This window comes from Salvelinus alpinus, chromosome 5 (genome assembly GCF_045679555.1).
Source record: "Salvelinus alpinus chromosome 5, SLU_Salpinus.1, whole genome shotgun sequence".
NCBI classification, from domain to species: Eukaryota; Metazoa; Chordata; class Actinopteri; order Salmoniformes; family Salmonidae; genus Salvelinus; species Salvelinus alpinus.
Window position 1 is genome coordinate 17,206,812 of NC_092090.1, and position 18,150 is coordinate 17,224,961.

General features: G+C 49.4%; 1 protein-coding gene across 1 annotated transcript in view; it reads right to left on the reverse strand.

Moving 5' to 3' along the window:
* The window catches only part of LOC139575017 (mitochondrial inner membrane protease subunit 1-like), a 42,890-nt gene that overhangs the window by 11,937 nt on the left and 12,803 nt on the right, over positions 1 to 18,150 (reverse strand). The window contains exons 2-4 of the mRNA XM_071399905.1: positions 4,855 to 4,967; positions 4,677 to 4,765; positions 4,395 to 4,521 (exon numbers count right to left, since the gene is read on the reverse strand). Coding sequence (XP_071256006.1) covers positions 4,395 to 4,521; positions 4,677 to 4,765; positions 4,855 to 4,959 — 321 coding nt within the window. The 5' untranslated portion in view covers positions 4,960 to 4,967. The remainder of the gene's footprint in view (positions 1 to 4,394; positions 4,522 to 4,676; positions 4,766 to 4,854; positions 4,968 to 18,150) is intronic.

Genomic DNA, 18,150 nt, shown 5'->3' on the forward strand with positions numbered 1-18,150 from the left:
ATCGTGATGCAATGACATATTGACCTAACACGAGGTAAACAACTCGGCCCCCGAGAACAACGACGACACAAACGAATGTCATTAAAGGAGTCATCTGAGAAGCATATGTCAGCCTGCTGCCTTCCCACCATTACCCCTCAGTAGCATGGCAACATATGGTCGCTCCCAAGCACACGGGGACCAGAGAGGAACGCCGGCGCCATTTGTCATCTGCTGGACCATAAGCCCCTGCTATGCTCCAGCCTCAGCCTCCATCTTAGACTGACTCACTGCCTTTGTCCTGCTCAGAAAGGTCAGGGGTGTGATATCATCAACACGACCCTGTCGGTAGGAACGCTCATTTATGTTTTAGGAGACACAAAAGGGGCGGCTGCTTGAACACAGGTTCAGACTACTTCTGGGTTCAAAGCAGGTTCAAGTCTCCATAGAAACACATGACAATGTCGTTATTGAAAGTGCTTTTTAGACTAGCAGAAGGTCTAATCTGAGTCCATTACACTGCCTCAGAGTTTAGCAAACACTTCAATACCTGGTAGGATACATTAGTGGTGGTCAAAGTTTAGGGCCCACGGAGTGAAGGTTTGGAGGAACTACCTAACTAATCCAACATCAAGGTATAGTTCAACTCTATTTAGGGTCTAGACTCCATTCTGTCCACTACTAACAAGGTCAATCAATTTAGATCGATCTGTTGCGGGTCAATCAAGAGTGATCAACAAATACACAGACACACAAACATTAAAGCTCTGATTGATTCGGAGCATCAAACCAATGACCCTGTAGAGAACATTCCACAGAGTCTCTAGCCACAGACAGGGCATCGCAAAGTAACGCCTCTGAAATCTAGTTAGATTTATTTACCACTAATGAACTGGTAATTCATTGGTTATTGTTAAAAGACCTGTTAGTTGATCTGCCATGTATGGCTCAGTTGGTAGAGCATGGTGATGGCATAGCCAAGGTTGTGGGTTCGATTCCCTGGGACACCCATACGTTAAATGCATGCATGACTGTCAGCCGCTTTGGATAAAAGCGTCTGCTAAATGACATATTTTATTATTCCAGTATATTATGAAGTGGTGAAAGACAGAGGGTTTACACATCACCTTGCAGGTTAACACATGTCAGAAACGTACACTTCATTATGAATGAGATGGTGTAAAGAGAGGCCAGACTCCATCATTTGTAGAAACGGATATCCCTGACGTTCTCCTCTTGAACCCTAACTTAACCAGAGGGTAGAACTAACCTCCCCTTTCATTTTACCTGCACCGGATGTTCAAATGGATCCTTGTTATTACCTAGGGGTATGATACTGGAGGTAGTGGAAGGAAGTAGACATGTTCAAATGGATCCTTGTTATTACCTAGGGGTATGATACTGGAGGTAGTGGAAGGAAGTAGACATGTTCAAATGGATCCTTATTACCTAGGGGTATGATACTGGAGGTAGTGGAAGGAAGTAGACATGTTCAAATGGATCCTTGTTATTACCTAGGGGTATGATACTGGAGGTAGTGGAAGGAAGTAGACATGTTCAAATGGATCCTTGTTATTACCTAGGGGTATGATACTGGAGGTAGTGGAAGGAAGTAGACATGTTCAAATGGATCCTTGTTATTACCTAGGGGTATGATACTGGAGGTAGTGGAAGGAAGTAGACATGTTCAAATTCTGTCCCCCATCATAGTTGGTGGAACTCTTCTTCCCTGATTAAACACCTGCAAGCTCACCGCAGGCCATCATAACCACAGCAGTGTCTGAAAACTAATTTATGGATCACACACCAGTGTTGAGTGAAGGTAGAGAGGAGGATGTCAAGGATAAGCACCTGCATGATTGACAGGCAGAGAAGCAAACACTCCTCATGAACTGTTTACCTACTTCTCCATGACACTAAGCCCAGAGTCTGACATGCCCTCTCCCAACTCCCTACACTGAGTCACCAGAACAGAATGAGAGCGCTCCAAACCATAATCAACAGACATTGTTACTTTCCACAACACACTTCCAGCCAGCCCAGTCATCCAGTCAGGCTGTGTGCCCAGCTAGGGTTTAGCGGTTGAGTGGCATATATCTGCTCAACCTGGCGGCTGTGTTGTGATGGGACTCAGAGGGAGTGATGGAACCTGTTCTGTGGTTGGCTGGTTGAAGGGGTGGGGGCGAGGCTATGTGTACCTGTCAGAGACGTGTCAAGGTGGGAAAGCTGAGTTCACCTGGATAGTGAAGTCTGCCGTTCAACAGCCTGGTCTGGCCTCACCATGCTTCGCTCATTAAGCTAACTTGATTGAGGTACAGTGCTGTTTAAGGCCTCACCCTGCTTCGCTCATTAAGCTAACTTGATTGAGGTACAGTGCTGTTTAAGGCCTCACCCTGCTTCGCTCATTAAGCTAACTTGATTGAGGTACAGTGCTGTTTAAGGCCTCACCCTGCTTCGCTCATTAGACTAATATAATTGAGGTACAGTGTTTTGTCTAACATGGAGGGAATAGCTTTAGACTCTGAAGGCTCTCTCTCTCTCACTCCCCCTCTGTCTCTCTCAAAGACACCCACCATCATGTCATGGATCAAATGTCTTTGTTGTGACAATGCATCAGACATACTGTAGGAAAGACTCCTAAGAGGTGACAAGCCAATTTGTCCATCTCCTCATCATCAATGTGGGAGGAAAGAACCTGCCAGCCTGTCAGAAGAAAGAGGTGAGGACAGGCTCTCGTATAGCACACAAACAAAAACACACACGCCTAACGTCTAGGTGCATGGTGGGATGCCTTATGTCACACAAGGCTTCTATTTCATTAACACCACAACCAACTGTGTTGACAGACATTTTGGTGTGTGTTTTGACGGGGAAATCCTACAGAGGTTGGTCTAGTCTTATTCATTGTTGACCTATGTCTTGCACTGAGACACATTTCAGAGGTACCGATCTGCCACCGTAATGTGACCAGTTTCTCACAGCAGGGAAATAATCCTGCAGTAACAGGAAATGTGAATTATTATGTGGATTATAATGAATGGACATTTTTGTATGGGTTGATACATTTTACGTAAGGGTAAATCAAGTCTGACAATTTAAAGTGTGAATTACAAACATTAGAATACGTTTTAAAACTTGAATACACAACATGTATGCATTTTCTGCGACAACAGAGTGATCCAATTAAGAGAGTACATCTGTAGGCTGAGATCTTTGACCAAGACATGTGTAGAGATTAAACCTGTTCTGCAGTAACCTGTTCAATATAGCTTTACTGCCTGTGTGTAGAGATGAAACCTGTTCCCAGAGGAAAATTAGTTTCTTTCATTTCCTGGATGACACCAGCACATCCTGTGTGTGGTTACATTCCCCTATACCTCTACTGTTCATGTGAGAGTGTGTGTACACACACACACAACACAAACACCTCAGCCCACCCATCAACCTGTCCTCTCGGTTGGCACTAACTCTAACAGGCTTCAGAGAGATTGGCAGGCTGAGCGGTGGCTGAGGGCGGCGGCTGAGGGCGGCGTGGCCGGGGAGAGCAGTAATAAGAATGCAATGACAGTGGTTCCACCACAACCACGGCTCTGAGGAAATGCAGTTGCTGTCAAAGGATGATATTTGGACTGACGACACAAGATGGATGTGCATGGTCTAGAATCTAAACACCCAGAACACACTGGGATTGAGTTGAAGACACAGGGGTTTGGCTACTTATGAAGATGATTTACTGAAATGAGAGACGATCTGAAACACAACATGAAGTGTCTTGCCAAGGCTTAATGGTTCATCCAGAATGTATTGCTTTACTGGCTCATTTCAAGCCCTCGTCTGAAACTCTTCTCCAGGTTGTTGTTGTAAATGTGCTCTCAATACTCTTACCTGGTAAACTAAAGGTAGAATACTGTACATGTGCTCTCAATACTCTTACCTGGTAAACTAAAGGTAGAATACTGTACATGTGCTCTCAATACTCTTACCTGGTAAACTAAAGGTAGAATACTGTACATGTGCTCTCAATACTCTTACCTGGTAAACTAAAGGTAGAATACTGTAAATGTGCTCTCAATACTCTTACCTGGTAAACTAAAGGTAGAATACTGTAAATGTGCTCTCAATACTCTTACCTGGTAAACTAAAGGTAGAATACTGTAAATGTGCTCTCAATACTCTTACCTGGTAAACTAAAGGTAGAATACTGTAAATGTGCTCTCAATGCTCTTACCTGGTAAACTAAAGGTAGAATACTGTAAATGTGCTCTCAATACTCTTACCTGGTAAACTAAAGGTAGAATACTGTAAATGTGCTTTCAATGCTCTTACCTGGTAAACTAAAGGTAGAATACTGTACATGTGGCTGAGAGACCTGGAGAGTCCTGAGGCCTGACTGTTGACTGTTGATGAATACTTACGTATTGGTGGGTCTTGAAGATATCCGAGGGGCCACTGGTGCAGACTTTGTCTCCCTCCAAACCGATGACTCTTTTACAGATGTTCATATGTGGATCAAATGGACTCTTAGCGATGACTATATCACCACTGAAGACAGAGAAGACAGGATCCATGGGGTGTGATGTCATTGACAGACATTAGGGAGAACATCAAGGGGTTACGGTGCAAAAAGACACCACTTAGGGTAAGCTACGTTTCGCTTCACCAACTCTGAGAACTTCAAATTGAAAACTAAAACTCACTTCTCGATTCTGCAGAGATGGCGACTCAACCGTTCTGAGAAGACAACGTCGTGGCTTGTGATGGTGGGCTCCATAGAAGGACCAGAGCACTGTGGGTAAATTCACAGACATTAACACTGAAGTTGTTACTCGGGAATTCACACACCATGGCAACAGAGGGGAAAAGTATCCTACATACCGCTACAAACTCTCCGATGTACTCAAAGGCACAGTGGGCGACGCAGCCGTACTGGATGGTGTATCCCACGAAGCCCAGGGTCTTCCCCAGCGCACTGCGGAACATCTCACCACCTACACAAACACACATCATTACAGCGCTTCATTCAGGGGACAGAGAGGTGAGGGGTGAGCTGTCACAGCAGCTAGTCTATTAGCAGCTCTAGGAGCAGTGTGCAGTGCAGACTAGTGTCACACTCCCTGGTGTTTCATTCTCAGGGGCTCTACAGCCTGTTGACACCACAGAACCAGCCTAACCTTTGACCCTGTGTGAGATTGACCAATCAACACCTTGCAGGGGACGGACAAACATACCAGCCTAGCAGCTTCATACTAGCATCAGTCCCAATCACTGCCCTCCCTGCATCAGCCATGCTAACCAGGGTCTTCAGGACAGCTTCATACTAGCATCAGTCCCTAACACTGCCCTCCCTGCATCAGCCATGCTGACCAGGGTCTTCAGGACAGCTTCATACTAGCATCAGTCCCCAACACTGCCCTCCCTGCATCAGCCATGCTGACCAGGGTCTTCAGTATAGCTTCATACTAGCATCAGTCCCCAACACCGCCCTCCCTGCATTAGCCATGCTGACCAGGGTCTTCAGTACAGCTTCATACTAGCATCAGTCCCCAACACTGCCCTCCCTGCATCAGCCATGCTGACCAGGGTCTTCAGGACAGCGTCATACTAGCATCAGTCCCCAACACTGCATCAGCCATGCTGACCAGGGTCTTCAGGACAGCTTCACACTAGCATCAGTCCCCAACACTGCATCAGCCATGCTGACCAGGGTCTTCAGGACAGCTTCACACTAGCATCAGTCCCCAACACTGCATCAGCCATGCTGACCAGGGTCTTCAGGACAGCTTCATACTAGCATCAGTCCCTAACACTGCCCTCCCTGCATCAGCCATGCTGACCAGGGTCTTCAGTAAAGCTTCATACTAGCATCAGTCCCTAACACTGCCCTCCCTGCATCAGCCATGCTGACCAGGGTCTTCAGTAAAGCTTCATACTAGCATCAGTCCCCAACACTGCCCTCCCTGCATCAGCCATGCTGACCAGGGTATTCAGTATAGCTTCATACTAGCATCAGTCCCCAACACTGCCCTCCCTGCATCAGCCATGCTGACCGGGTCTTCAGTACAGCTTCATACTAGCATCAGTCCCCAACACTGCCCTCCATGCATCAGCCATGCTGACCAGGGTCTTCAGTACAGCTTCATACTAGCATCAGTCCCCAACACTGCATCAGCCATGCTGACCAGGGTCTTCAGGACAGCTTCATACTAGTATCAGTCCCTAACACTGCATCAGCCATGCTGACCAGGGTCTTCAGTATAGCTTCATACCAGCATCAGTCCCTAACACTGCCCTCCCTGCATCAGCCATGCTGACCAGGGTCTTCAGGACAGCTTCATACTAGCATCAGTCCCTAACACTGCCCTCCCTGCATCAGCCATGCTGACCAGGGTATTCAGTATAGCTTCATACTAGCATCAGTCCCCAACACTGCCCTCCCTGCATCAGCCATGCTGACCGGGTCTTCAGTACAGCTTCATACTAGCATCAGTCCCCAACACTGCCCTCCATGCATCAGCCATGCTGACCAGGGTCTTCAGTACAGCTTCATACTAGCATCAGTCCCCAACACTGCATCAGCCATGCTGACCAGGGTCTTCAGGACAGCTTCATACTAGTATCAGTCCCTAACACTGCATCAGCCATGCTGACCAGGGTCTTCAGTATAGCTTCATACCAGCATCAGTCCCTAACACTGCCCTCCCTGCATCAGCCATGCTGACCAGGGTCTTCAGGACAGCTTCATACTAGCATCAGTCCCTAACACTGCCCTCCCTGCATCAGCCATGCTGACCAGGGTCTTCAGGACAGCTTCATACTAGCATCAGTCCCCAACACTGCCCTCCCTGCATCAGCCATGCTGACCAGGGTCTTCAGTATAGCTTCATACTAGCATCAGTCCCCAACACCGCCCTCCCTGCATCAGCCATGCTGACCAGGGTCTTCAGTACAGCTTCATACTAGCATCAGTCCCCAACACTGCCCTCCCTGCATCAGCCATGCTGACCAGGGTCTTCAGGACAGCGTCATACTAGCATCAGTCCCCAACACTGCATCAGCCATGCTGACCAGGGTCTTCAGGACAGCTTCACACTAGCATCAGTCCCCAACACTGCATCAGCCATGCTGACCAGGGTATTCAGTACAGCTTCATACTAGCATCAGTCCCCAACACTGCATCAGCCATGCTGACCAGGGTCTTCAGGACAGCTTCATACTAGCATGAGTCCCCAACACTGCCCTCCCTGCATCAGCCATGCTGACCAGGGTCTTCAGTACAGCTTCATACTAGCATCAGTCCCCAACACTGCATCAGCCATGCTGACCAGGGTCTTCAGTAAAGCTTCATACTAGCATCAGTCCCCAACACTGCATCAGCCATGCTGACCAGGGTCTTCAGTAAAGCTTCATACTAGCATCAGTCCCCAACACTGCCCTCCCTGCATCAGCCATGCTGACCAGGGTCTTCAGTAAAGCTTCATACTAGCATCAGTCCCCAACACTGCCCTCCCTGCATCAGCCATGCTGACCAGGGTATTCAGTATAGCTTCATACTAGCATCAGTCCCCAACACTGCCCTCCCTGCATCAGCCATGCTGACCGGGTCTTCAGTACAGCTTCATACTAGCATCAGTCCCCAACACTGCCCTCCATGCATCAGCCATGCTGACCAGGGTCTTCAGTACAGCTTCATACTAGCATCAGTCCCCAACACTGCATCAGCCATGCTGACCAGGGTCTTCAGGACAGCTTCATACTAGCATCAGTCCCTAACACTGCATCAGCCATGCTGACCAGGGTCTTCAGTATAGCTTCATACCAGCATCAGTCCCTAACACTGCCCTCCCTGCATCAGCCATGCTGACCAGGGTCTTCAGGACAGCTTCATACTAGCATCAGTCCCTAACACTGCCCTCCCTGCATCAGCCATGCTGACCAGGGTCTTCAGTACAGCTTCATACTAGCATCAGTCCCTACCACTGCCCTCCCTACATCAGCCATGCTGACCAGGGTCTTCAGTACAGCTTCATACTAGCATCAGTCCCCAACACTGCATCAGCCATGCTGACCAGGGTCTTCAGTACAGCTTCATACTAGCATCAGTCCCCAACACTGCCCTCCCTACATCAGCCATGCTGATCAGGGTCTTCAGGACAGCTTCATACTAGCATCAGTCCCTACCACTGCCCTCCCTACATCAGCCATGCTGACCAGGGTCTTCATTACAGCTTCATACTAGCATCAGTCCCCAACACTGCATCAGCCATGCTGATCAGGGTCTTCAGGACAGCTTCATACCAGCATCAGTCCCTAACACTGCCCTCCCTGCATCAGCCATGCTGACCAGGGTCTTCAGTACAGCTTCATACCAGCATCAGTCCCCAACACTGCCCTCCCTGCATCAGCCATGCTGACCAGGGTCTTCAGTACAGCTTCATACCAGCATCAGTCCCCAACACTGCCCTCCATGCATCAGCCATGCTGACCAGGGTCTTCAGTATAGCTTCATACCAGCATCAGTCCCTAACACTGCCCTCCCTACATCAGCCATGCTGACCAGGGTATTCAGTACAGCTTCATACTAGCATCAGTCCCTAACACTGCCCTCCCTGCATCAGCCATGCTGACCAGGGTCTTCAGTATAGCTTCATACTAGCATCAGTCCCCAACACTGACCTCCCTGCATCAGCCATGCTGACCAGGGTCTTCAGTATAGCTTCATACTAGCATCAGTCCCCAACACTGACCTCCCTGCATCAGCCATGCTGACCAGGGTCTTCAGTACAGCTTCATACTAGCATCAGTCCCTAACACCGCCCTCCCTGCATCAGCCATGCTGACCAGGGTCTTCAGTACAGCTTCATACTAGCATCAGTCCCCAACACTGACCTCCCTGCATCAGCCATGCTGACCAGGGTCTTCAGGACAGCTTCATACTAGCATCAGTCCCCAACACTGCATCAGCCATGCTGACCAGGGTCTTCAGGACAGCTTCATACTAGCATCAGTCCCTAACACTGCCCTCCCTGCATCAGCCATGCTGACCAGGGTCTTCAGGACAGCTTCATACTAGCATCAGTCCCCAACACTGCATCAGCCATGCTGACCAGGGTCTTCAGGACAGCTTCATACTAGCATCAGTCCCCAACACTGCATCAGCCATGCTGACCAGGGTCTTCAGTACAGCTTCATACTAGCATCAGTCCCCAACACTGCATCAGCCATGCTAACCAGGGTCTTCAGGACAGCTTCATACTAGCATCAGTCCCTAACACTGCCCTCCCTGCATCAGCCATGCTAACCAGGGTCTTCAGGACAGCTTCATACTAGCATCAGTCCCTAACACTGCCCTCCCTGCATCAGCCATGCTGACCAGGGTCTTCAGGACAGTTATCCAGTTCTGTGGGAGCAATGGAAATGGAACGCGTAGTCTTTGTTGACTGCCACACACACACACACACACACACACACACACACACACACACACACACACACACACACACACACACACACACACACACACACACACACACACACACACACACACACACACACACACACACACACAGAGATAACAGTGTGTCGTCTGAACAAACACCGCAGCACCACTCAGGGTATTGACTTTTACTCAGAACGCAACCTGCCGGATGGGGAGAGAGTGACTCAATCTTTACACACACGGTTAAAACACACACGCAAAAAAAACTGAAATACCCTTTTTTTCCAACTTAAGGGACATTTCAAAGGAAACAACAACTGCATGATAAAAGGTATGGTAGAGATAATATACATCTAATGTTTCCCCCAAAAATATAGCCTAGATCTGTATCCCTGGTGAGAATGACTTCCACATACACTACCGGTCAACAGCCTGGGGTCACGGAGACATGTCCTTGTCTTTTAAAGAAAAGCACATTTCTTTCTGTGCTGAAAAGCTCAGATAGTCAGCTCGTCTAAAGAACAGTTGTTTTGCTTCTTTAATCAGAACAACAGTTTTCAGCTGTGCTAACATAATTGCAAAAGGGTTTTCTAATGATCAATTAGCCTTTTAAAATTATAAACTTGGATTAGCTAACACAACGTGCCATTGGAGCACAGGAGTGATGGTTGCTGATAATGAGCCTCTGTACACCTATGTAGATATTCCATTAAAACTCTGCCGCTTCCAGCTACAATAGTCATTCACAACATTAACAATGTCTACACTGTATTTCTGATCAATTTGATGTTATTTCAATGGACAAAAAATTTGCTTTTCTTTCAAAAACAAGGACATTTCTATGTGACCCCAAACTATTGAACGGTAGTGTACATCCTGATGGAGGGATTACAAAGTAGGCTACACAGCCAGTAGACTATGTGTTCTGGAGACGTTGTAGAGGTGTATGTGTTCTGGGGAGGGTCTAGAGGTGTATGTGTTCTGGGGAGGTTGTAGAGGTGTATGTGTTTTGGGGAGGTTGTAGAGGTGTATGTGTTCTGGGGAGGTTGTAGAGGTGTATGTGTTCTAGGGAGGGTTTAGAGGTGTATGTGTTCTGGGGAGGGTTTAGAGGTGTATGTGTTCTGGGGAGGGTTTAGAGGTGTATGTGTTCTGGGGAGGGTTTAGAGGTGTACGTGTTCTGGGGAGGGTCTAGAGGTGTACGTGTTCTGGGGAGGTTGTAGAGGTGTATGTGTTCTGGGGAGGTTGGTGTATGTGTTCTGGGGAGGGTTTAGAGGTGTATGTGTTCTGGAGACGTTGAAGAGGTGTAGGTGTTCTGGGGAGGGTTTAGAGGTGTATGTGTTCTGGGGAGGGTTTAGAGGTGTATGTGTTCTGGGGAGGGTCTAGAGGTGTATGTGTTCTGGGGAGGGTCTAGAGGTGTATGTGTTCTGGGGAGGGTCTAGAGGTGTATGTGTTCTGGGGAGGGTTTAGAGGTGTATCAAATCAAATCAAATTTTATTAGTCACATACACATGGTTAGCAGATGTTAATGCGAGTGTAGCGAAATGCTTGTGCTTCTAGTTCCGACAATGCAGTAATAACCAACAAGTAATCTAACCTAACAATTCCACAACTACTACCTTATACACACACAAGTGTAAAGGGATAAAGAATATGTACATAAAGATATATGAATGAGTGGTGGTACAGAACGGCATAGGCAAGATGCAGTAGATGGTATAGAGTACGGTATATACATATGAGATGAGTACTGTAGGGTATGTAAACATAAAGTGGCATAGTTTAAAGTGGCTAGTGGTACATGTATTACATAAAGATGGCAAGATGCAGTAGATGATATAGAGTACAGTATATACATATGAGATGGGTAATGTAGGGTATGTAAACATTATATTAAGTGGCATTGTTTAAAGTGGCTAGTGGTACATTTTTACATAATTTCCATCAATTCCCATTTTTAAAGTGGCTGGAGTTGAGTCAGTATGTTGGCAGCGGCCGCTAAATGTTAGTGGTGGCTGTTTAACAGTCTGATGGCCTTGAGATAGAAGCTGTTTTTCAGTCTCTCGGTCCCTGCTTTGATGCACCTGTACTGACCTCGCCTTCTGGATGATAGCGGGGTGAACAGGCAGTGGCTTGGGTGGTTGTTGTCCTTGATGATCTTTATGGCCTTCCTGTGACATCGGGTGGTGTAGGTGTCCTGGAGGGCAGGTAGTTTGCCCCCGGTGATGCGTTCTGCAGACCTCACTACCCTCTGGAGAGCCTTACGGTTGTGGGCGGAGCAGTTGCCGTACCAGGCGGTGATACAGCCCGACAGGATGCTCTCGATTGTGCATCTGTAGAAGTTTGTGAGTGCTTTTGGTGACAAGCCGAATTTCTTCAGCCTCCTGAGGTTGAAGAGGCGCTGCTGCGCCTTCTTCACGACGCTGTCTGTGTGGGTGGACCAATTCAGTTTGTCCGTGATGTGTACACCGAGGAACTTAAAACTTTCCACCTTCTCCACTACTGACCCGTCGATGTGGATAGGGGGGTGCTCCCTCTGCTGTTTCCTGAAGTCCACAATCATCTCCTTTGTTTTGTTGACGTTGAGTGTGAGGTTATTTTCCTGACACCACACTCCGAGGGCCCTCACCTCCTCCCTGTAGGCCGTCTCGTCGTTGTTGGTAATCAAGCCTACCACTGTAGTGTCATCCGCAAACTTGATGATTGAGTTGGAGGCGTGCATGGCCACGCAGTCGTGGGTGAACAGGGAGTACAGGAGAGGGCTCAGAACGCACCCTTGTGGGGCCCCAGTGTTGAGGATCAGCGGGGTGGAGATGTTGTTACCTACCCTCACCACCTGGGGGCGGCCCGTCAGGAAGTCCAGGACCCAGTTGCACAGGGCGGGGTCGAGACCCAGGGTCTCGAGCTTGATGACGAGTTTGGAGGGTACTATGGTGTTAAATGCTGAGCTGTAATCGATGAACAGCATTCTCACATGGGTATTCCTCTTGTCCAGATGGGTTAGGGCAGTGTGCAGTGTGGTTGCGATTGCGTCGTCTGTGGACCTATTGGGTCGGTAAGCAAATTGGAGTGGGTCTAGGGTGTCCGGTAGGGTGGAGGTGATATGGTCCTTGACTAGTCTCTCAAAGCACTTCATGATGACGGAAGTGAGTGCTACGGGGCGGTAGTCGTTTAGCTCAGTTACCTTAGCTTTCTTGGGAACAGGAACAATGGTGGCCCTCTTGAAGCATGTGGGAACAGCAGACTGGGATAAGGATTGATTGAATATGTCCGTAAACACACCAGCCAGCTGGTCTGCGCATGCTCTGAGGACGCGGCTGGGAATGCCGTCTGGGCCTGCAGCCTTGCGAGGGTTAACACGTTTAAATGTTTTACTCACCTCGGCTGCAGTGAAGGAGAGCCCGCAGGTTTTGGTAGGGGGCCGTGTCAGTGGCACTGTATTGTCCTCAAAGCGGGCAAAAAAGTTGTTTAGCCTGTCTGGGAGCAAGACATCCTGGTCCGCGACGGGGCTGGTTTTCCTTTTGTAATCCGTGATTGACTGTAGACCCTGCCACATACCTCTTGTGTCTGAGCTGTTGAATTGTGTTCTGGGGAGGGTTTAGAGGTGTATGTGTTCTGGGGAGGGTCTAGAGGTGTATGTGTTCTGGGGAGGGTTTAGAGGTGTATGTGTTCTGGGGAGGTTGTAGAGGTGTACGTGTTCTGGGGAGGGTTTAGAGGTGTACGTGTTCTGGGCAGGGTTTAGAGGTGTATGTGTTCTGGGAGGGTCTAGAGGTGTATGTGTTCTGGGGAGGGTTTAGAGGTGTATGTGTTCTGGGGAGGGTCTATATGTGTATGTGTTCTGGGGAGGGTCTAGAGGTGTACGTGTTCTGGGGAGGGTCTAGAGGTGTACGTGTTCTGGGGAGGGTTTAGAGGTGTACGTGTTCTGGGGAGGGTTTAGAGGTGTACGTGTTCTGGGGAGGGTTTAGAGGTGTACGTGTTCTGGGGAGGGTTTAGAGGTGTACGTGTTCTGGGGAGGGTTTAGAGGTGTACGTGTTCTGGGGAGGGTTTAGAGGTGTACGTGTTCTGGGGAGGGTTTAGAGGTGTACGTGTTCTGGGGAGGGTTTAGAGGTGTACGTGTTCTGGGGAGGGTCTAGAGGTGTACGTGTTCTGGGGAGGGTCTAGAGGTGTACGTGTTCTGGGGAGGGTCTAGAGGTGTACGTGTTCTGGGGAGGGTTTAGAGGTGTACGTGTTCTGGTTGCGATTGCGTCGTCTGTGGACCTATTGGGTCGGTAAGCAAATTGGAGTGGGTCTAGGGTGTCCGGTAGGGTGGAGGTGATATGGTCCTTGACTAGTCTCTCAAAGCACTTCATGATGACGGAAGTGAGTGCTACGGGGCGGTAGTCGTTTAGCTCAGTTACCTTAGCTTTCTTGGGAACAGGAACAATGGTGGCCCTCTTGAAGCATGTGGGAACAGCAGACTGGGATAAGGATTGATTGAATATGTCCGTAAACACACCAGCCAGCTGGTCTGCGCATGCTCTGAGGACGCGGCTGGGAATGCCGTCTGGGCCTGCAGCCTTGCGAGGGTTAACACGTTTAAATGTTTTACTCACCTCGGCTGCAGTGAAGGAGAGCCCGCAGGTTTTGGTAGGGGGCCGTGTCAGTGGCACTGTATTGTCCTCAAAGCGGGCAAAAAAGTTGTTTAGCCTGTCTGGGAGCAAGACATCCTGGTCCGCGACGGGGCTGGTTTTCCTTTTGTAATCCGTGATTGACTGTAGACCCTGCCACATACCTCTTGTGTCTGAGCTGTTGAATTGTGTTCTGGGGAGGGTTTAGAGGTGTATGTGTTCTGGGGAGGGTCTAGAGGTGTATGTGTTCTGGGGAGGGTTTAGAGGTGTATGTGTTCTGGGGAGGTTGTAGAGGTGTACGTGTTCTGGGGAGGGTTTAGAGGTGTACGTGTTCTGGGCAGGGTTTAGAGGTTTATGTGTTCTGGGGAGGGTTTAGAGGTGTATGTGTTCTGGGGAGGTTGTAGAGGTGTATGTGTTCTGGGGAGGGTTTAGAGGTGTATGTGTTCTGGGGAGGTTGTAGAGGTGTATGTGTTCTGGGGAGGGTTTAGAGGTGTATGTGTTCTGGGGAGGTTGTAGAGGTGTATGTGTTCTGGGGAGGGTCTAGAGGTGTACGTGTTCTGGGGAGGGTTTAGAGGTGTACGTTTTCTGGGGAGGGTTTAGAGGTGTACGTGTTCTGGGGAGGGTCTAGAGGTGTACGTGTTCTGGGGAGGGTTTAGAGGTGTACGTGTTCTGGGGAGGGTCTAGAGGTGTACGTGTTCTGGGGAGGGTTTAGAGGTGTACGTGTTCTGGGTAGGGTCTAGAGGTGTACGTGTTCTGGGGAGGGTCTAGAGGTGTACGTGTTCTGGGGAGGGTCTAGAGGTGTACGTGTTCTGGGGAGGGTCTAGAGGTGTACGTGTTCTGGGGAGGGTCTAGAGGTGTACGTGTTCTGGGGAGGGTTTAGAGGTGTACGTGTTCTGGGGAGGGTTTAGAGGTGTACGTGTTCTGGGGAGGGTTTAGAGGTGTACGTGTTCTGGGGAGGGTTTAGAGGTGTACGTGTTCTGGGGAGGGTTTAGAGGTGTACGTGTTCTGGGGAGGGTTTAGAGGTGTACGTGTTCTGGGGAGGGTTTAGAGGTGTATGTGTTCTGGGGAGGGTCTATATGTGTACGTGTTCTGGGGAGGGTCTAGAGGTGTACGTGTTCTGGGGAGGGTCTAGAGGTGTATGTGTTCTGGGGAGGGTTTAGAGGTGTATGTGTTCTGGGCAGGGTTTAGAGGTGTATGTGTTCTGGGAGGGTCTAGAGGTGTATGTGTTCTGGGGAGGGTTTAGAGGTGTATGTGTTCTGGGGAGGGTTTAGAGGTGTATGTGTTCTGGGGAGGGTTTAGAGGTGTACGTGTTCTGGGGAGGGTCTAGAGGTGTACGTGTTCTGGGGAGGGTTTAGAGGTGTATGTGTTCTGGGCAGGGTTTAGAGGTGTATGTGTTCTGGGAGGGTCTAGAGGTGTATGTGTTCTGGGGAGGGTTTAGAGGTGTATGTGTTCTGGGGAGGGTTTAGAGGTGTATGTGTTCTGGAGACGTTGTAGAGGTGTACGTGTTCTGGGGAGGGTTTAGAGGTGTACGTGTTCTGGGGAGGGTTTAGAGGTGTACGTGTTCTGGGGAGGGTTTAGAGATGTACGTGTTCTGGGGAGGGTCTATATGTGTACGTGTTCTGGGGAGGGTCTAGAGGTGTACGTGTTCTGGGGAGGGTCTAGAGGTGTATGTGTTCTGGGGAGGGTTTAGAGGTGTATGTGTTCTGGGCAGGGTTTAGAGGTGTATGTGTTCTGGGAGGGTCTAGAGGTGTATGTGTTCTGGGGAGGGTTTAGAGGTGTATGTGTTCTGGGGAGGGTTTAGAGGTGTATGTGTTCTGGGGAGGGTTTAGAGGTGTACGTGTTCTGGGGAGGGTCTAGAGGTGTACGTGTTCTGGGGAGGGTTTAGAGGTGTATGTGTTCTGGGCAGGGTTTAGAGGTGTATGTGTTCTGGGAGGGTCTAGAGGTGTATGTGTTCTGGGGAGGGTTTAGAGGTGTATGTGTTCTGGGGAGGGTTTAGAGGTGTATGTGTTCTGGAGACGTTGTAGAGGTGTATGTGTTCTGGGGAGGGTTTAGAGGAGTATGTGTTCTGGGGAGGGTTTAGAGGTGTATGTGTTCTGGGGAGGGTTTAGATGTGTATGTGTTCTGGGGAGGGTTTAGAGGTGTACGTGTTCTGGGGAGGGTTTAGAGGTGTACGTGTTCTGGGGAGGGTTTAGAGGTGTATGTGTTCTGGGGAGGGTTTAGAGGTGTACGTGTTCTGGGGAGGGTTTAGAGGTGTACGTGTTCTGGGGAGGGTTTAGAGGTGTACGTGTTCTGGGGAGGGTCTAGAGGTGTACGTGTTCTGGGGAGGGTTTAGAGGTGTATGTGTTCTGGGCAGGGTTTAGAGGTGTATGTGTTCTGGGGAGGGTTTAGAGGTGTATGTGTTCTGGGGAGGTTGTAGAGGTGTATGTGTTCTGGGGAGGGTTTAGAGGTGTATGTGTTCTGGGGAGGTTGTAGAGGTGTATGTGTTCTGGGGAGGGTCTAGAGGTGTATGTGTTCTGGGGAGGGTTTAGAGGTGTATGTTTTCTGGGGAGGGTTTAGAGGTGTATGTGTTCTGGGGAGGGTCTAGAGGTGTATGTGTTCTGGGGAGGGTTTAGAGGTGTACGTGTTCTGGGGAGGGTCTAGAGGTGTACGTGTTCTGGGGAGGGTCTAGAGGTGTACGTGTTCTGGGGAGGGTTTAGAGGTGTACGTATTCTGGGGAGGGTTTAGAGGTGTACGTGTTCTGGGGAGGGTTTAGAGGTGTACGTGTTCTGGGGAGGGTTTAGAGGTGTACGTGTTCTGGGGAGGGTTTAGAGGTGTACGTGTTCTGGGGAGGGTTTAGAGGTGTACGTGTTCTGGGGAGGGTTTAGAGGTGTACGTGTTCTGGGGAGGGTTTAGAGGTGTACGTGTTCTGGGGAGGGTCTAAAGGTGTACGTGTTCTGGGGAGGGTCTAGAGGTGTACGTGTTCTGGGGAGGGTTTAGAGGTGTATGTGTTCTGGGCAGGGTTTAGAGGTGTATGTGTTCTGGGGAGGGTTTAGAGGTGTATGTGTTCTGGGGAGGGTTTAGAGCTGTATGTGTTCTGGGGAGGTTGTAGTGGTGTATGTGTTCTGGGGAGGGTTTAGAGGTGTATGTGTTCTGGGGAGGGTTTAGAGGTGTATGTGTTCTGGGGAGGGTTTAGAGCTGTATGTGTTCTGGGGAGGGTCTAGAGGTGTATGTGTTCTGGGGAGGGTCTAGAGGTGTATGTGTTCTGGGGAGGTTGTAGTGGTGTATGTCTTCTGGGGAGGGTTTAGAGGTGTATGTGTTCTGGGGAGGGTTTAGAGGTGTATGTGTTCTGGGGAGGTTGTAGAGGTGTATGTGTTCTGGGGAGGGTTTAGAGGTGTATGTGTTCTGGGGAGGATCTATGTGTGTATGTGTTCTGGGGAGGTTGTAGTGGTGTATGTGTTCTGGGGAGGGTTTAGAGGTGTATGTGTTCTGGGGAGGGTCTAGAGGTGTATGTGTTCTGGGGAGGGTTTAGAGGTGTATGTGTTCTGGGAAGGTTGTAGAGGTGTATGTGTTCTGGGGAGGGTTTAGAGGTGTATGTGTTCTGGGGAGGGTCTAGAGGTGTATGTGTTCTGGGGAGGGTTTAGAGGTGTATGTGTTCTGGGGAGGGTCTAGAGGTGTATGTGTTCTGGGGAGGGTCTAGAGGTGTATGTGTTCTGGGGAGGGTCTAGAGGTGTATGTGTTCTGGGGAGGGTGTAGAGGTGTATGTGTTCTGGGGAGGGTTTAGAGGTGTATGTGTTCTGGGGAGGGTTTAGAGGTGTATGTGTTCTGGGGAGGGTCTAGAGGTGTATGTGTTCTGGGGAGGGTTTAGAGGTGTATGTGTTCTGGGTAGGGTCTAGAGGTGTATGTGTTCTGGGGAGGGTTTAGAGGTGTACGTGTTCTGGGGAGGGTTTAGAGGTGTACGTGTTCTGGGGAGGGTTTAGAGGTGTACGTGTTCTGGGGAGGGTCTAGAGGTGTATGTGTTCTGGGGAGGGTTTAGATGTGTACGTGTTCTGGGGAGGGTTTAGAGGTGTACGTGTTCTGGGGAGGGTTTAGAGGTGTACGTGTTCTGGGGAGGGTTTAGAGGTGTATGTGTTCTGGGGAGGGTTTAGAGGTGTA